Below are 20,660 nucleotides of genomic sequence, written 5' to 3'. Positions count from 1 at the left end.
AGACAGGTATGGAGGGTGGAGACAATGTTGTGCCTTAATTCTCTTCATTTCTGTCTTCAAGTAGCAAACTAGCTGTAAGGAAAAATGTTATCTAAAAACAATAGCATAGAGAAAGCCAGTGCAAATTCCTCCTCTACTTCCAAACTGTATTTTTACAAATAGAGACATTTCTAGTTCATTCTCACCTCTCCTTATATTTTACCTAGCCACTCAATCTAATGGCAGCATAGAACTCTACAGATACAAATCTCTCTTGCTCAAAACCTCCTTTCAGATGACATGGGAGGACATGCACATAATCTATGAGTCAATCTCAAAATGAAAGTTCCTAGCTTCAGAGTTTAGAAAAGTAGCACAGCCTTTAGTAATCCAAGCTAAACTTAGGGGAACCAACCACAACTTTGGAAAATAGCACTAATCAAGCAAATAGTTCTCTTTTGATTAAAGTGAGGAGATTATTAAGCCATGAAAATGTAATACCCTAATATCCTCAATGACAGACATTTAGCTCTTAGAGTGGGTGGGGAAGCCTTGCCTGTGAAGTTCCCTTGATTTCTGTAACTAAAAACCTTCATGACTAAACATACTTGAATACTGCTATTAGTAACAACAGTAAGCAAAGTAACTTTTGAAGACACGCAAGTTTTTTCAGCACAAACTAGTCAGCTGGTAGTGCTGAGCTGCAACCATCATGACCATACAAATGTAATCACTCTGAAGAGAAAAATACCCTAAGTAGTTAGCTGAAATAATAAATAAAACACACATTGATTTGGCGTTTTCTCATCTGATTCTTTTCAGTAGTCAAAACTAAAACTGAACAAGTCACTTTTGTGACTTTTTTCAATAAAATTGTAAAAGTCAAGGTATCAAAGAATATCACTGGGAAGTAATAGGTCAAACTCAGTCTAGGCTACAGAAGTCATTGTTTATTACTCATCAAGTTAAAGTCCAAAGATACAAAGCCCTCCCCCCTTCTTTTCCTTATTGCTAAAATTAAAATCTAAGTAGCATTTCAGAAGGATATGTTCTATAGAAAGCCTTTTTCCTACTACAAAAGATCTTTTCTGACTCTAAGATTTAAATTTTTCTACATTTACCTCCAGTAAACATGATGGAGTACTAGAAACAGAAAGAAATAGAACATGCTTTCCCAAGATTGAGCCAAGTTGCTGGCATCTTCAGAGTTTACAGTCATAAACATCAGGATTTAAAGAAAGAGGAACAACCATCTCAGTTTTCTTTTTAACATAAAAATCTGTAAATAGTCAGCTAACAGATCCAAACTGTGCTCAAGTCACTGACAAGGGCTCAATGTTTACTATTGAAAAGCCCTTTCTAAAGTTCTGCAATTGTCCTTCCTTCCAAACCACTGCAACATACAAAACCCCACGCTTTGACCAAAGACTATGCATGTGATCCTTATCAGAGACATAAAGTACAGCTGTGTATCTTCAGAACACTAGCGATCACTGGGGTGACCCCAGTAGCATTGACCACACCGCATTTAAAGCAAACTGCACTAGAAATTTGATTAAAAACAAACAAACAAACAAACCCAGCTACAAAATTTAAAGATGTCAAATTAGAATGTCATTAGTTGGGAGGAATTAGGATCAAACATATTTGTTAAAAACTAACAGCTTAAAATGGGTGAATGCAAAAACTCAGAAACACTCTGCCAACTTAACAAGAAAAAAAGCAGTTTTGTATATGATTAGACAGCACATTGTTGCAAGATGACAGAAAGAGATACTGGGATGATAATGAAAGAAGCAGTAAAAGTCAAAGCAGCATTTTAAAAAATAACTCCTGATTTTTCAGCTCTGACTTCTCAGATCTTAGGATTTCTCAAAATTTGTAGAATATGCAAAGTTGTACAGAAAGTTAGAAATAAAAGAAAAAACTCCTTGGGCCCTGCATGGTATTATAAATTCATTACTTGTTCATTAATTTCTTACCAGTAATGACAGATAAATTCCAAGTCTGTCACTAAATCAAACTGACTAGTGGGAACATTACTGGTAAACTGCTCATTGACAGAAATCCCCTCCCCAGCATATTCTATCATGCATCAATGTAATGCATCAAAAGTTGGTTTAATTTGACCATCATGTGTATAATGAGGAACCCTAGTAAACAAAACATGAGCATTTCAGAAAATAAAATGGTAAAATATCATTCTAGGTAGTATTTAATGCTAGATATGCTCCTCTCCTGTGCAGATACAATCTACTGACCAGAAGAACATGGAGTGATCACAGCCTTATTTAATTGCAGTGCCCTATAAAGCTGGATTCTCTCACCTTCACAATGAAGGAAGACTACAACACAAATGATAAGTGGTATTTTTAATCGTATTTTAGCAAAGTAAATAGGCAATTCTTATCCGAAGCAACAGAATGGTAGTGTTTCAAAAAGCAGAGGCAGTGGTAGCAATATTCAAGATGAACTAGATTATTACGCCAGCCACAAAAAGCTTCAAAATCCCAATGATCTTATTTTTAAATCTGAGGATGCCCCATGAATCCTCAGCAACATAACATTTTTGGAAAGCAGACTCATAGTATGATATGGTCATGATTGTATGAATTCTCTACTCTGACTGTAGTCTTCCACCACAGCTATATGTACTTCAGGCCAAGGTAAGCCACATTTCTTCGCTATGATAACAGCAATTCATAATATTATCTCTAAAATCACAGCATCTAAAACCTCTACTACGTATGTCTTCTATGCTTTTCTTCTCTGTGACACCTGGTGAAATGTGTACATTTCAATGTAGACCCTCACTGCTTCTGCTACACATAACTGGTGTAAAATGCAATGAGCCATGACAGTGTTTGGCTACTCCTCAGGTGACTACTTCCCACTGGCAGATGTAAAGACACTATGAAAAAAACCCACCCTATGCTGCCCTTCCGAGCCCCTCAAAAAAACGCACAGCAACAAAACTCTGCCAATAGTTACTCAGGGTCCTTTCTAGTGCATTTCACCAGCTTACCTGTCTGAAGCTTCTAAGTCAAAACAGAATCGCCTGTCTATAGTGTCTATATTTCTTTTGGTACAGTACGTAAGGATGAAGAGTTCCTCGTCACCCTGTTAAAAGAAAGTTTTTGCTTGACACAGTAATTGAAAGCTTCAGTAAGCCAGTGATACAAACTGACTAAGATAAATCTACACTAAAATAATGGAAAAAGCTACACTGAAAACTGACACATGCAATAGAATTCACTCATGGTTTCATGAATTGTATCAGTTTTAATCAGGATTAATTGTGCATTTTAATTAGTTTTGGTCTTAAGCAACATCTCCAGACACAGGAGGTTTTCACTAAAGGAGAAATTGCACTACGGGTTTCAAAAAGGGAGATCATCTAATACAGAAAAAATGGCTTCATAAGAGTGTTTTAGAATGCCAAATGCTTACACAGATCCCATATTACCTAAAACGGCTTATAACAATTAGAGTAAATTAGGAGACAGAATTCATAAAAGTACGGAAATGATTAAGGAAGCCAAATGTCACTAATTTTCAGTATGGCATATTCTCTAAAGCTTTTGAAAGACTCTCTCAAATTTAATATATTTGCAAATTAATTACATAGACAAATACACACACAGCCCTCAAAATGATGAAAGCCATCTCCCTTCTACTGGCACTAATGGGATATAATACCCAGACAAAATTGCAACAATGTAATGTTCTAACCAAATTTGAAGATAGGGCAGGGTGCTGCATTTACACAGGAATATTGACTCAAGCATGTTATCCAGCTTCGGATATCTTTTTTCCTTGCAACAAAATGCATTTCATCCATATTAATGTATCCACTTAATGCTTCAACTTTGAAGGTGCGGAGTACCCACAACTCCCAGTTATTTTAACTGGAATTACAGGCATTCAATGACCAGAGTGCTGAGTCTTGAATATTTTAGATGGTTTCAAAGATATCTGAAATTATATTCTGTTTTCAGCATAAATTACATTCTTCTTAAAATCCTCTTTTCCAGTACCTCTTATAGTACTTACATCTACCAGCCTTGGAAGAAAAATCTGACTAGTGAGTATAAGAAAGAAATTTCTAAATCTGTTATATTTTCTTGATTCATACTTTAACAAGTTAAATATGTCATGGATAAACCAGATTCTAAATGGTGAAAAACTGCATGTTAGCTACCACGCATTCTCTGGTCTTCTCAAAGCAAGCAACCGAAAAGTCTGCAGAATTCTTATCTGTTAACCTATTCCATTACTTTAGATTAACATCCTTAAACGGCAGGATTAACATCCTTCATGAAGAAAGAAAAAAGGGGTGTGTAAAGGGAAGAAATTTGATACATCTTATCTGATACATTCTCTCATTTAGATACAGGGCATGCATAAGTGTAGAATATAAAAATATACTTACAACTTTCCCTCCTGACCTGTGCTCAAATGGGATCATCGTGAACTTCTTTGTCTCTTTCCTATACGTGCAATAATGCTTCACCCAACTGGAGCCAAAGGGAGCAGGTCCTACAAAAAATGGAAGCACTCACTAGCATGTACTACTTCTATTTTGTGCGTTTCCTTTGCCTGCTTTCCAAAATAACACTTTGAGTCCATTTAATTCCTAAGAATTCCTAAGAATGCAATATTTAAAATAAAGATATGAATTAAGAACATTATACAAAGTAAAACAAATGTTAACCTTTGTTTATTATTCTGAAAACTGATATAAGCAGTGTTTCACATTCGTGCTTAAAACCAAATGGAAAGAGTTCTTTCGATGGACTATGTTCCAGAACCCTTCATGAGTGGTTTACACCAACAGAGGATTTCACTGCTCCTATGAGGAATGGCCTCACTGCTCCACTCTGCTTCCTCCCAATTTCGGGCATACCCACCCTCCTCTTTGAATGCTTTCAGCTGATTCTAAAGTTCATGTGGCTGCATGTGCAAGAACAGTGAACTGAGCTCACTGAATAATTACTTTTCTTATTGTCACTGCTAGTTCTTTCAAAACTTGTTTCTGAAAAGTACAGTAGTAGTTGGTCCCATCAAAAATCTGACCAAAAGTCTTCAGCTTGTGAGACATTTTACAGAAGTCCTTAACTACACAGCACAATAGTCAATTGCACAATAGTCAAGCATCATAGAAGTAAAATCTATCATCAGAATATGCAAATAAACCTTCAATAAGGGCATACATTTAAAAAACATGATTTATGTAAAATGATTGTTACAAATAACAAAAGAAGTTGAGTCCACAGTCATTTTTTGAGAGGTAAGAGCTCTGTATCTTATTTGGCCTTTCTACAATAGTGAGGAGGATTTGTAATTGTTTGAAGTATTGACGTGATATGATTTGTGTGACATACATCTTCACAGCAAGATTTTTGACACTGGCTACCTAGCATACAGCCTGGTTTATCTGACCCTATAATCTCAAGCGGGTAATGAAAGCACATCACTGAATCAAGGAGATGACAGCCGATTTCATCACACTAAACTAGCCCGATTTTTAGAGACTAGTTTGACAACTTGTGTTGCTATTTGACAACCCTGGGGGAGGTCATTAGGACACTATTAAAAGTAATATCAAATACACCCTTTGATGAAACAATACTTCCTTGAGTTTGGTTAGCTTTGCTTAGAGCTGTCACACTTTCAGCACCATACTCTTTACAAACTAAGGTAATGCTGCCCTTATGAAGTTCAAACATTTGTTCAGATGACTGTTTAATATACTGTACATTCCTTGCATCTTCATGCTATCTGCAGAAATAAGACTCACCTGCATGCACATTATGGGCACTACTGGAATATGAAAATATATCTTACTTTTTTCCTGTACATAAAGATAGCCTTCCATTGTGAAGTGATTTACTCTTTTATGTTCCTGAGGATTCCTTCTGATCTTGTTCATGAGCTCCTCTACCTCAGACCTTGTTCCTTCAAAACGATTTCGTGTCTAAAAAAAAAAAAGACAGCAAAAACCTGTTAGCAGAGGGCATGGAAGAAAAGCCAACTCTTTCTGGCAGATAGGTGTTATAATAACAATTATTTACGAAATGAGAAAACGGTTATGGCCGTTTTAGGATTGTCAGTGCAAAATTTCCATACACCTTTGCTCTTCAAGTTTTCTGATGTTCTTCAAAATTAAAGTGTATTTTAGAAATTAGCTGCTGTAACTGTGGAAAGCATACAAAGAGTGCCAGAGTAGATTTCTAAAACAATGTGTTGACCTGTTCAGAAAGAAGAAACGAAATACTTAATTCGAAAATGAGTTTGGATTTGAATATTCCAGTTTCCTAAGAAAAATATTATTATAGATGTTGGCTTAATTCATGAGATTCTTACTGGTTGTCAGGAAGGGGAGGATTTTCTATGGTTATTAAGAAAAATGTGACAAGAAGGTCAGCAACAATTTATGCACGTTGAGACTATTTAAATGCCAAATGTTTTGGTCACACAAATGCAGAAGTATGCCAAAAAAAATCTGTGTGCATTTAAAGAAAAAAAAAATCAAAGCCCAGTTGATTATTATTCCTGGATGCCACTCACTCCTCAAAGTTTGTAAGCAGTAGCAAGAGAAATATTTATTAGAATATTAGTAAGAACAATCAGAAAGTATCCATCCATATGCTATACAATGCAACTAAATAAAAAAAGTAGTAAGAACAGTTCACACCTCATATAAGAAACTCTTTGTTTTGAAAAACACTGGCAGTTAGCCAACAACCAAATAACAAAAACAAAACAACCATGGTAAACATACATTCAAATTCCAGGTTGGTAGTTTCCCCAGTTGGTACATGTACTTTGAGGAAAGTATGTACTTCCAGGTACATGCTTGTACATCTTACTGCTTTCTGAAAGCATCTTCATTTTTCTGAAAATGGACCAGCTTGTGCAAATGGTGCCTCAGTTCAATTTTTTCAGGAAAAGCATGCAGTTGCACACACAGACAAATATATCATGAATATAAACAAGTATCCATTCTTGTACACAGACAGCTAGCAGTATGTGCCTGGCTAGCCATCTGTACATCCGAATTCCAGATTTATGCTTGGAAGGAGTTTATTCATGAGCACAAATACAGTCCAAGCAAGCTGGTCAGAGTAGAAGCCCATACCCATATGTTTTAGACAGGAAAGCTGATGATACTCTTTGCCTTTTTAACCTCAGGCAAAACAGTTGCTCTCAACCCTCTCACAGCCATCTACTCAATCTCAGGTCACATCTGCTTGCAAGTTTAGGAGTTAGATCCCATACATAAATTCATTTCCAAGGCTGAAAACTATTCTCAAAGCTCCTTTTCATAACTCCCTAGAAGAGCTGCATTAAAAATTATACTCTGCATCTAGGACAAACATTAAAAATGCTAGTGACAGACTCCTCATACTTAAATCTCCCAGTCTGATCACTGGTCACTCCTGGCTTAGATGCTTTAGTATGAAGATGCCAGGACCTTTGTCTGTATTAGCTGCGCAGTGTGTCCAAACGTGGGTAAGTGAAACACATCCTGGGAAAGGTGGGAGGGAGCTGTGGGCTCCAGAAACCTCAAGAAAATTCCAGATCGTACCTCCCTCTACCCACTTCCTTCGCCTAGTCTCTCTTTCTCCATTACTCCTTCAAAGTCTCCTCCCACCTGAGCGCCACACAGAGAGCACGGAATTTACTTAAGAGTACCGAATACATGAGGCAAGTTGGACCAAGAACAGCACCTCGGGCTGGCAGTGTTTTTGCACCTCTGTCTAGAGTGGCTGGCTAACTGGCAGGAAAGGGATGCTGCTTCGCCATCACCTTCTTGCCTCCTTTTGTGCTGAGACAAAGCTGAGCTTAGTCAGGAGTCTACCACAGCTGCTGCACCAGCATGGCTGCATCTCCTCTTCTGAGAGGAGCCCAGATTTGTTTGCAAGGCAAGAAAGCACGATCAAAGCTGCAAGGATCTCTGTATAGGGTTGGGCACCAAACTGAGAGAGCATGACTGAAAAGCTCTGGTTGCACTTGACAAGCAAGGGCTGAGGGAAAGCAGGGGGAAATCTAGCTGGAGATGCAGGATTTTGACAAGAGAATCAGATTATTTGTAGGAAAAGTCAGCTATATTGGAGCTTGAGTCTTCTCTTTTTCTTCCTTTTTTGGGGGGAAGGGTGGCAGAGGGCAGAGAGGAAATTAACAGTATAACTCTTACAGCAAAGACAACCTGAATGAAAACAAAGGTAGAGAGGACAGGAAGATAAGGGACATGACAGGCCAGAGTGAAGGCACATGTAAAACGTGTGCACATGCTCTTTCCTATATCTGCATGTAACCCCACGCTAATACAGACAAGAAGGCAGGAGACACTGAAGCTGAAAGTTTTTGGAGTAGCTGTTATAGGTCCACATGTACATTCATGCAAGACTACAAATGGGTGTTTTCTTTTGGAACAGTAAACAAGGTGGGGACTTCTTTTTAGAAGCTTTCCTAAAGTTTCGCATCATCAGTGGATCACCAATAACTTGGCTTTTCCTGAGAAACTGAGACACTGGTGCAAAAGCCCAATCACCTATACTTTGAGTACTATTAAGTTTAGACCTGCTTGAAAGAAACCGGCATTCAGAAGTCTCACTGTGTCTAGTTGCTTGCAAACATGTAGACAAGTGAGAAAATTAGAGGCGCAAACTTTCCAGTATAGACAAGGAATCAAAGTCTGCTTGATCAGCTTCACTTACACAGACTTGAATGCAATTGTTCTTTTTCACTTGTAGTCACTCCTTTGAATTCAATTACTACAGGTATGCTGACAACTTTCAAATCACTCTCCATATCCAGCTAGCCCCTCTGTACTGACTCTTGTACCCTTCTATTTCTAACATATCCATGCATCCAGCATCCTGCCAGCAGCTCAACTGTACCATAGACAAATCCTAGTTCATTTCCCCTTTGTAATGTTTTGTCCATCTTCAGCACTGCAGAAAACATGTCATTTCCTCCCATGGTCTTTTCAGACTCTTCCTTTAATTCTCCTCTTACCTCATATAGCTATTAAGCCTTTCCTCCTTTCTCAAGAGTATTTTGAAATCCAGGCCATCCTTTCTATCTATTCGCAAAATTTCAGCTGTAGTGCTCAATCTCTTCTGTATTTCCTGGGGCACACTATAATACCATTCAGTCAACTGAAAATGCCGCTGTTGAGATTAGCTTGCTTTCTTACTGCTCTCATGACTTCTTCAGACTACTTCACTGGCTCTTTTCCATTTGCAATCTGAAGTCCAGCTCTTCATCCTCCACTTCAAAACTGCATCCTAGCTCCCCTCTCACTCTTCATTTCTTGCCCGTCTTGCATCACTCGTTCAGTTCTTCTCTGCCTACTGCCATTCTATTCTGCTCCTCATTCCCTTAAGCTAAGTACACAGAAGGAGTAAGTTTGCCTTGGAAGTTCCTCCAGAAACACTGACTTCTGCCATGAATGCTTATGAAGTTACCACTGTTTAGTTCCCCTACCCAAGCCAAACAACAGCTCAAGAGGAAACTTAAGACTTAGGCATATGGAAAGAAAATGAAAAGAATGGTATTATGACACATGAATGAAGTCACTGTGTATTACCACAACTGTAATCCTCTCTTCTGCTTTCCTGTCTCCCTACTACAATCTGTTGCTGGAGTTAAGCCATTTCTAAAAATAGACTGTAACTTCCTAGAAGCAATTTCTGCTTCTTAATTCCAGAACAGACCCAGGATCATGAATTGCTTGTATGTGGTTTCTTCCCTACACCAAAAGGCCACTGCAACATCAAAGGTCCTCTGAGAGTTTTATTCAGCAAATCTCAAGGAAGCAAACAGACCATCTGACTACTGAGTCTGTCAATCCCCTTGTTTCAGCCTGTCACCTCACTTCCTGCTCTCAGTCCCGAGCAGATTACACTGGACAATTTGGTATGAAGCTATGATAACTCGCGATTGGTCTCAGGTTATCCCTCCCACTGAAAGAGCACACCGTTTTGTCAAACACAACATAGACACTAACACCAACAGGGTCCTTAGACAGTCCTGCATCTAAAATCAGCAGAGATGTTCTAGTCTGAAAGGGCTGCTTGAAGACAAAAAAAAAAAAACAAAACAAAAAACAAAAAACCCACAAACCTTCCATGTCATTCTATTAGCAGAGATGCCAAAAGGACAGACAGTGTTGACAAGCAGAGTCACTGTTCCTGCCTCTTTTCAGTTACTAATAACGTAGTCCTATCACATAACGACCCTCAGACATGACCACCACACATTCAGTTTAAAACACATCTAAAACATTAGGGACCTCTGCATTTCATTACCTGTCCTCTGAATTCTTCAGTGCTATATGCATTCCACCAGGTTTCATTGTTTTTAATCTCTTTCATGCTCATTCCTAGTGATATGCATCTATAAAGACCTTGAAAGAGGAGTGGGGCCTTTTACTTGCTACTTGTTTTTTCGAGGAGTATTAGAAACCATGAGATAAGAGCTCACTGGAATTAGCTGTGATTTCTTCAGTCGTGTTTGATTAGCCAGAAGATGGCACTATATCCCCAAAGTCCACAAGCAGTGAACCAAGACTATCAGCAAAGTATTGGCAAATCAGGTACTGCATCTATATGAGTAACTAAGTCATATTTTTATTCCAAAAATTAGAAAAGGAGTAAATATAATATCCCAACTTACATTTTGTATATTTATCTGTAGGGCCATTTTGTAATGATTGAAGTCTTTGGCAAGTTCATATCCCTGATGATAGAAAGTGAACAAACCCTGAAAAAACGATAACACCTGAAATACAAACAAAAGATTTGTTACAATGCAAACCTCCAATTACCAGCACAGGATTATTGGGTTTAGTATTTTCAGAAACCTCACAGCTTGTCTAATACCAATGATATCTGAAATAAATACCCGAGTAAAAGGAGACGACAATAATTCTGTCTTTTAGTCACTATTTTCCTGGTCGCATCCCTCCCTGCTAATGACCACGTTGAGATGAATTCCTCTACCCATTGTAGCAAAGTCAAATAGTCTTTTTAGAGCGGGAAGCTCGCCTTGCAGCAGCTTTACTCATCACTGCTTTTGTATGCACATCTGACCTTCTGTCAGAACCAGAAAATGATCCATTTTGAAGTTTCTGACTTCATTCTTTTGACTTCAAAGAAAAAGTTGTATCATACTGGAAACAGGGTGAAGCGCAGTAGTGCCCACCCCTCCAGTTTGCTTCAGGTTGTTGAAGCAACGCAGGAAAGAACAACTCTCTTTAATAAAGAGAACAAAGCAAAGAATAGATTTACTAAAGTTGGAAGTCACTTATAAATAAGCCATCTTCAACCTGACTATCAAAAAACCAAGATTTAGAAAACATATGTTAAGTAGAGAAAAAGGAAAAAGAATTTGGTAGTAAATCATCTCAGTTTACTACTCTAACAAAAACTTCAAACACGAATTGAGCAACATAAAGCTCAGACCCATCCAAAGGGAGAAGATTTCAGAAAAGAGAAAGAAAAATGTGTTTTAAAAACATAATTTGAAGATTCATTAGTTTGGCTCTGAGGAAGATTCAAATGGCTTAAAAAACAATTATTGAATCCAAAATAATAAAAGTATTTAAGAGAAAACTTTAAAAATTCATAAAATTTTACCACTACTTAAGCAATATTAATACATTTTAAATGGTTTACTCTCTATTAAGAATTTTATTTTAACATTTTCTCATATAAGAATAAGCCATATTAACATATATAGCTCTCATTAACTCTGTAATGACCAATTACTTTGATTAGGGACATTTAGGACATCAGATTTTATTATTGTTGTTATTATTATATTAAAATTTAGAATATATTAGAACAAATGGACAACTTGGCCCAAAAACACAGACTTCAGAGCACAAGTGAATAGAAATCATTTCTACAATATGCCCTCCCTTTATCTCAGTACTACAGTTACTGTTCTCTTGTTGTTTCATAAAGTTACATTTATGTTATAAAGCTAAGTCACATTTCAGAAAATTTTAGAGCAAGCTCTTCCCAGAGACTGAGGTAAGTCTAGTAGGTACATGTATGATTTTCACTGAAATCCAGCAAAAATCCTTAATTTGTAGACAGATTCAAATTCAGTTGAGGCCAAACATTTCAGACCACCTTGATACTAAGGTTTTTAGCTAGAAGCAGCTTTTAGTGAAGTGCAAATATAAATTAAAGTAACATAGCTGTAATGCGCAGCCATCAGATTAAAAAAGAAATTTTCTATGTTAGTCAAGAATAACATTTCAGCGTTCAAAAAATAAACAAATATGAAAAGAAGTCTGAGCCCACCATCATCCTTTTCAATCCTCTATTCCAATTCACACCATAAATCAGGATTTTTTGCAGAATAACATAAAGTTTCATATATTTTCTAAAAAAATCAACATCAATGGATCTAGACCAACTGTAATTATCCAGGTAAGATTTGACCTGCCTGGTTAACTGCGTCTGTATGAGGAACTTGCACAGATTTGCACACTAACAAGACTGCCTTAAATTCCATTAAGTTATGCAGTTATATACATTTCCTCAGAAAACCATAATCAGCACTCATCTCCTTGCCTTTTGCCCACTCGCATTCCTTCTCTCTCTGCTTTATGTATGATAGGGTAGACTGCTTTCTTAAAAACTGAATTCACCGGTACTTACAGGTTCCACACATTCAAATTTCTTCCGTTCTTGTATCTCTTGTAACTTGCACACATATTCAAGGGACAGCTCATAGAAGTGTTTTCTGTTCTGCTCCACTTGGCTGTCTGCCTGTGCACAGAATATAGCCAATAAAGTTCCAAAGACATTTTGCAGGTAACTTTGAACTGGAACATGTATAGAATACAAGTGGCAAGTCATAAGATAACTTTCTCCAGGCTTGTTCCTTTACAACAGTGGCTCTTCATTAACTTTGTAAATGGCATCAGTATTCCTTTTATGAGATAACACATGCTGTTTTGATCCATGAGGCAGAAGTTCTAGAAACATTCCAGTAACATCTCTTCAAGCTTTTTTTTTGAATGGAATGCAAGTCAAATACATTGAAGCAAGTACTTGTGTACTGATTTAGTAACACAGAAAAGGTGCTTGTGTGAACAGAGAGAAGGGACTAACAGCACCTTCCATCAGAAAAGGGGGTAATCATCTCTGCAATCAAACCAAGGGAAAAAAAGCTAATGCTGAAGACCATTGGTACTGTGAGCTTTACTCTATACGCAGAATAACTGCTGTTCATAGCAAATGGAATACTTTCTTCATGCTATTATACCCACCCCAAACCCATGCTCACTCTGATTGGCAAGAGAAGCAAAAAACCCCAAACAAACGAACAGAACCCAAAACACACTGAAAAAATCATTTTTTGGACTTTTCACAAGTTTCAACAGAATATCGAATATTAAAAAGATGCAGCCTTATTAGCTGCAGCTTTTTTTTTTAACTCAGCATTGATGAAATGTCAACATCATATTGATTCTAATCAGTTTTATTTCACCTACCATTCATTCTGACATAAATATTTAAATTTCTAACTTAATTAAATAATACATATATGCTATATTTATGGTATGTGCGCCCACACTAAACCCTAAAACCTCAAGAACTGATTAATGGAGACCACTACTAAAATACTTAAAGAAAAGGCATAGAGTCATATTTTAAGTAATAAAACCTCAGTCCTCATCCATGTAATAATACCAAACACTGTTGTAAGTTCCATAAAAGCTTCTGCCCTTTCATTCCCCTAAAAGGGAATGAAAAAAGGGCTACGTGAAAGGACCAGACTTACCATCATACACTCCCTCTTAAATGCTAAGAGCACATGCCTCAGGCAGAACACTGACTACTATGCTCTAAGCGGATAAGTCAAATTAGTTTTAAGACACTTTTGTGTTAAGACATGCTTTGCTTTGCTGCTCTGTGCTAGAAAACTGTTAATGGCTAAGGAGCCATAACAACAACGGCATTAAAAAAATAATGCACTGATATGCACATCTGTAAGAAACAGTTTCAAAAAGCCAAGCCATTTTCATGTATCCTGTACACCATGCAGTGTAGGAATGGCTTGAGTTGTCACCAAAGCTTATAACAAGATATATATGTACTGAAGTGTAGCCATAGAACATCATCACGAAGTGGGCCTACTAGGACACCAAAATGTACATCAAAGCCCCAGGTCAGCCTGTTTCTATATGTATCTTCCTTTTTTGTTGTTTGGCGATTTACTGTTTTGGGGTAACACAAAGCACACCAGGGCCTATGTTGCGACTATAATACACAGAAGGAACATGCTAATGAAACTCAAAAACAGTTCAAGTTCTCAAGTTCGTAGGAAACTGGCCGGTTCTATGAACAAACTCTTTTGAAGGATGTCAAGGGGTGCATATTATTTGGCAGGAAGAAAATACAAATTGTTCAATAACACAAGGCATTCATAGACAAAAAGAGTTAATAATTTGACATATAGATATCTCTCTGGAAAAAAAAAATCCCTCTTGCCCGCAGCAAATCTCAGCAAGATTTCTCTGCTGTTTTCTCACATATTATTTGCTGTTGCTCCAGGAATAAAAGCTATTACAAATAAGGTTGATTATAATAAACCCTTAGAGACAGAAGGAATGTCAGGCAAAACAGATTTGTTTTAAGTTCTAAATTGTCAACAAACTTTTTTTGTGGCTTTACTTGAAAAAAATGGATCTTCAAAACATGAGAAAGAAAAAAAACAGCACAAAAAACATGTGAGGACTACAAGCCTTTCTGTTCTTAGCATTAAGCAAGCATTAACATGAGACACTTAGTCAATACGTACAATGTAATGCAAATGACACATACTGTAAAACCCCGCCAGAAATGTAGAGTTTTTCATAAAATACTCACACTTTGCTATTGCCTTAACTACTTGAAAAGGTAACAAGATGTTCAGTACTTGAACACATGGTCAGAAAACTGTAGGAGTACGCCATTAGATTCAGCAGATACAGATTTTCTCATTGAAAACTTCTGGTTGACAGAATTTTTTCTTTTAGCTCAATGAATGCTGCTTCTGCACTTACATAAAATATATCTACTTATTCAAAAGCTTGTAACTTGCAGAAAAAAAGAGTAACACAATACCTCTTGTAGCTGTAGCTCTTTCTTTTTAGCTGATAAATTCAAATGTTTTTCCAACAAACTGTAGTTCTTCTCTGTCTCTTTATCAAACTTCTTCTTTTCTTCCTATACAAAAAAACAAGTAATATTCATTTATACAACATACATAAAAATGTAAGAAAAACTCCTTATTTCTTCCTTCTTTTAAAGCTGTCCTTAAAACAGAAATGAAGATAACAGAAACTATCAAAGCTCCAATAACTAAGAAAAAGTACTTTTCCAAACCATTTCTTAAACAAATTTAAAGGCTAACTTTAGCTGAAGTCCCACTGCATCAAAATGGTGGTGCTTATCAGGCAAATGAATATTTGCATTTTCTAAGTAAAAACAAAAACAAACAAACAAAAGAAGAAAAACCCACCCCGTGAAGTGTAAAATAACTAATCATCTGCATTTATTGTAGTTTTCATGATGCTCAGGGATGACTTCAAAGGAAACATCAATTTCATTAGGAAATTTCATTCCTTACTAATTGAGAAACAATACAACATGCATATGATACTAGCATGACTAAAGATAATGTATCAGCGTATGTGAGATTAGGAAGAAAGAGAAAAAAAATTGTGTTTATATTTGCAAATTTCCACTGATCTGGTCAATGTTTGAGTGTTCCAGAAAAGAGAGCTGTTTACTCCTAAACAGGCAAAAACAAAACCTTTACTGCTCTAATCCCAAATGGAACGTATAATATCTTTTACCAAGGGGTAAATCAACAGCACTTCAGCTTCCAGCACCATGCCACTGAACTCTCTCTCTCTTTTTTTTTTTTTTTTTTTTTTTTTAAAACCCAGTTCAGACTACTTCATTGACAGGTCAACAGGGGAAGGAAGATACAGTAAAATCCGAGGCAACAGATTCAAATTTTATTTTGTAATAGCAGAGTGTACATTTTTCCTAAAGCAAATACCACACTGTTCCAGATGCATTTCACTGCTAGATGTCATAACTTATTTTTCAGAACAATGCAATATTACATTTCCTGTGTCAGTACTTCACTTGTATTGAATATTTAAAGAGTTAAATATTTTTAGAGAATTTTTCTTTATATGCACCAGGACCAAGCAACACTGTTCTATTTAAATTCACCGAGAATTCTGTTCAAAAATGCCTAAATCACAAAATAGGAGCTTCAACTTGGAAAAAAAATATATATATACGTAGTTATAAAGTCTTGCATTTTGACAAAGAATATAAAATACAAAGAGTAAAACAAGTTTCAATTCTCCTGAAGGTTTAAAATAAATCCTTTGAGTTTATTATACAGATACAGCCTATACAAATTGTGACTTTGCATTTAAATAGAGAACATTCCATACAAACAAGTATTTTACAATTTAGTTTACCAAAGATGTAGACGTTGACAATTCATGGCCTTCAGCGAATTGCTGCTACTTCTACAGTGGTTTAGGTCGGCTATTTAACACCACACAGAAACAACACTCAGGGAGAGGCAAAGGAAGAAACCCGCATGGAAATGCAATGCGAGATGTACACCATGAGAATGCAACTTCTCATGGTCAAAAGAGCAGGGAGAGAATTCTGACTGCTGGAAACGAGTGAAATAGAATAACCAGATAATTTAAAACATTAGGACTTCTCACTCAAAAAATGGCAATATCCCTTAACATCAAAAATACTGTGCTGAAATAGTCCATTCGTTACAACTTTTATATGATAATGCGTTACAGTTAGAATTAACTCCCTTTTCCCTTAGAAGACCCCTGAAATTATAGACTGGGTTTTTAATTTATGTTGGTTGGGACATCTGATACGTTTCTCAAAAGCTCATGAAATTAAGCAAAGATCATTGTACTATTGTATCATAATGATTTATGATCGATAGAGGATTTTCCATTTGTGAACACCGAAATCATATTCTTTTTCATATAGATGCACAAACACACATATATATGTATGTACTCATATATATGTATTTTAGTTCATGATGGAACAAGAAAAAGTATTTGCACCTTCAATACAGAACACAAAAGCTTTTCACTTTGATGTTGTATCAGAAGGAATTTTATCTTCAACCAATAGGAGGAAAAAAGAAAACCAAAGAAACTGGCACCCAAAGTTCACTGTTTTTATTGCAGGAGCATTTACTTTTGACCAGAGAGATCAGACTGCAAATCAACAAACTGCATGTTGAGGAGGGATGGAAAACAAAAGGATAGAAGACGTGAAGAGGAAGAAAAAAGGTATTTAGACTACTTAGCTCACTTACAACTTCTTATGATTCATTGAAACATTGTAGAAAATGTTTTCTGCATCAACAGCTACCTGGAAAATTCAGTTCTTAATTGTTTCTGCTACAGTCAAAATGTTTAGCAGCTATCCTTAACTTTTATTTTTTATAAGCATTTAAATCTCTCACTGAAAGGAAGGCAGACATGTTCAGAGAGGTCAGACTTTGTGCCCTCATTACATTTTTCCAAAACTAGCCTTTATGTGATACATGAAGTTCACTTTCAGCTTTTGAAAACATACACAATGTAGTGACAACTTTCACCTAAAAATTGCTTTCACTGAAACCCTAACTCTCTTTGGACTCTCCACCCCTATTTTATTCTACTCATACAGAGCAAAGAGTTATTTATTTAAAAAAGAAAAAGCAAAATAAAGGCACTTTTCATTTTACAGGCTTCAAAAAATGAAGTTAAAAGCGTATGGATGAGCTCCTTTGGGTGGTTAATATTAATCAATATTTGATTGTGCAACTGCAAGCAAATATAAGGCAGAATAGGGTTACCCATTAGAAATAAGTGGAGGCTGTTAGCAGCATTTCTCATACTCCTGACAGAAGCAATAAGGGAGGGGGAGGACAGAAGGAAAGGACACATTCTTTTCTTCTTGAAACATACTTTCCATTTGTTTCTGAATCAAGTTTCCAAAAGAAAAAAAAAGTGTGAATACATGAAATATAAACAACAGTATGCCTCTGCCAAATACATGTCATTACTGCAATGTAATCCAAGTGGAGAAATTAAAATAAAACTTTTCATAGAGGCAAGTGACGGACAAACCTTTACAGCACCTAGCTGCTCTTTCCTAAATCTTTCCAAAGGTTTGATCAGAGTTTCAGTAACACTGAGTGCCTAAAGAAAAAGAAAAGAGCAAGGGTTAGGTTTTTTTAGCCAATCAGAGAAGTCATTTTAGCATCAGCAATAAAAAAAAAAGAAAACAAGCTCTAGGATAAAAACTGGAGAAACATGCAAGTTAGCAATCTAAGTCCTAACTCAAAAAAAATTGCAGCTCTGAGTTTACTTAAGTGCTTTTGAAATTTCTATCCCTTATTTCATTCCACTACCACAGAAATTAAAGTAAATCTAAAGCAAATGTAGAAATTTCAGAAATTTATAGGCTGCAGCCAAACTGTAACTGCTTCACATGTGCCAATATCACAGATCAGGTCAACAACCTCCGCAACTGAACATTTTGTGAAACACCAGACTGTTAAAAAGTACAAATAATAATTTTCATTTGGGGGAAGAACAATTTCTGCAACATTGCAGAAACATTGCAAACTGCTGCAGAAACAGTAGCAGAAAACAAGCTTTTAACACACAGATAAAGACGTCAAGCATTGAAGTACGTATTTCCAAATACTTCCTTTTAATTACGTTAAGAAAACCTTAAGTTAACCTAAGTTATAAAATCAAGATGTGCAAAGTTAAGAAACAAGAGGTGTAGTTCACTAGGTAAACTTTAACCAGTCTGTTTCAGACCATCTATCAGTGCACTTACTGCAACAGTACCACAGCCCTACTGAAGAGAAACAAAAAGAAAACAGTATGCCATCATAAGACTGAAAACCTTATTTAGATCTTGTCAAACAGGGTTTCAAGTTCTCACAAAGTTGCACAGGAGATGAAGCGGAGTTAGGTTTGGTTTCAGTGCAAGTGAGAATTAGAAGACGTTTGAAATTTCAGGGTTTTTTTTTTCCCTCCAAGTTTGGAATGTTTCATACAAAACATTGCAGGCTTAAACCAGCCTTCTGCAATACTTCTGAAAATCTCTTATCATAAAACTCAAGAGGGTTGCATTAAAGATCTGGCACAATGCAAATCTGGATAGCACTGCCTGCCCCCACCCGCCCCACAAGCTATGCAGGGATTACTGTGGGAGTCATCCTGCCAGTTCACAGCAACCAGAGCAGCCCAGATTTTTAAGCAGCCCAGGTGGCATGCTAACCCATACCTCTAACTTGAAACCCAAATAGCTGGCAAGTCTGGGCCAAACTAATGCTGTTGCACAGCCGTCCTTAGAACAGATATTTCCTAACTTTAGAGCACTTGTTTTTGCGGCCCAAACCTTCTCTTTGTGCATTCGTTTCCTGATTTTGTCAAAACCTCTTGAAGCAACCTCAAGTAAACCCCTGGCAGGGGAAAAAGGGAAGCCTGACACTTCTGTGTTTCAAAAGCATCCAGCACTACTGGACTGACCACGATGTAGCAGAGCCCTACACAGAGGTGGAGGCCGGGGGAGGACAACAAAGCAACTTTTGCCAGGTGTCAGGCCCAGCAAAGAGATTTGCTGAAGAGGTAGTACCGAACCTCTGCTCTTGGCACTTGTAGGACCCTTATTCCAAATGGTACCTCCTCTCCTGCAGAGAGAGAGCACAGGAAGTCAAATGCCCCAAAGAGGAGCCGGGAAATGTGACTATAGGAAGGATTTAGTCCACCTGGCATGCTGTACACATATAGCATAACTATTTGAGCAGTTACCAGGAGTCTCCAGGGCAGCTTTCAGCATACTCAGATCTTTGTTATTTTGCCAGGCTCCCAAAACTCTTCTGGAAATTCTAAGTGGCAGGAAGGAAATGGCAATTTGTGTTTATTAATGGGATAAACCCTCCAAAACAGCTTCCTGTGACACAGAAGCACCACCTCACTTTGCTGACTGCAAGGATTCTTACAAATGAGAGTGGAGAACTTCTCCCAGAAACGGCAGAACATTGCTTCTGCACTGGAAAACTTTAGGACGTTTAAATTGTTTCTGCCAGTTTCCTCTCTAGGGACAAAGCACGGGGAAAGCTATGAGGTCTCCTCAAGGTGAAGCTTAGACGGGATGCTGATAGCTATAGCCTGGAGAGGACTAAGTCCAGGCTGTAAGAGTCCATGTTGAGTGGAATCATTCAGAAAGAAAGCATTTAAAGGTAAGGTCAACAGGCAATGAATGTACGCTGAACATGATGTCTGAGTCAAAGAGAAAACACAGGAGCACGATGCAACAGAAGGAAAAAATCACATGCAGAAAGGGCTGTGGTTTATAAACCAGAAGGGCTGGCTACAAATCACCTAGTCTGCTATACTCCTGTGTAGCATTAACCACGGGAACCACTGAAGGAATTGGTTTGAAGAAGAAAAAAATCTTTAAATCAAAATGGGATGTTTTCTCAAAGACAGCCAACAAATAAAGATTCCACTGTAGCCATTGGTATGATATGCCAGTAATTCTTTTGTTAAAAGAAAAACAAGTCTCCTCTCCTCCGCAAAAGAGCTCTGC

At 37.1% G+C, this 20,660-nt stretch overlaps 1 protein-coding gene across 6 annotated transcripts in view; it reads right to left on the bottom strand.

The window, feature by feature from the left end:
• Positions 1 to 20,660, bottom strand: part of ARHGAP10 (Rho GTPase activating protein 10) — a 150,360-nt gene that overhangs the window by 76,416 nt on the left and 53,284 nt on the right. For 5 of the 6 annotated variants that reach the window (XM_026106359.2, XM_026106361.2, XM_064510799.1 and 2 more), the window contains 7 exons: positions 18,179 to 18,250; positions 15,117 to 15,218; positions 12,663 to 12,773; positions 10,666 to 10,770; positions 5,827 to 5,956; positions 4,412 to 4,518; positions 3,005 to 3,099 (listed from right to left, as the gene is read on the bottom strand). In XM_026106359.2, coding sequence (XP_025962144.1) covers positions 3,005 to 3,099; positions 4,412 to 4,518; positions 5,827 to 5,956; positions 10,666 to 10,770; positions 12,663 to 12,773; positions 15,117 to 15,218; positions 18,179 to 18,250 — 722 coding nt within the window. The remainder of the gene's footprint in view (positions 1 to 3,004; positions 3,100 to 4,411; positions 4,519 to 5,826; positions 5,957 to 10,665; positions 10,771 to 12,662; positions 12,774 to 15,116; positions 15,219 to 18,178; positions 18,251 to 20,660) is intronic. The other variant, XM_064510798.1, reaches the window with a different exon arrangement.

The sequence above is a fragment of the Dromaius novaehollandiae genome, chromosome 4, assembly GCF_036370855.1.
Source record: "Dromaius novaehollandiae isolate bDroNov1 chromosome 4, bDroNov1.hap1, whole genome shotgun sequence".
Taxonomy (NCBI): Eukaryota; Metazoa; Chordata; class Aves; order Casuariiformes; family Dromaiidae; genus Dromaius; species Dromaius novaehollandiae.
This window is presented reverse-complemented; position numbering and strand designations above follow the sequence as displayed.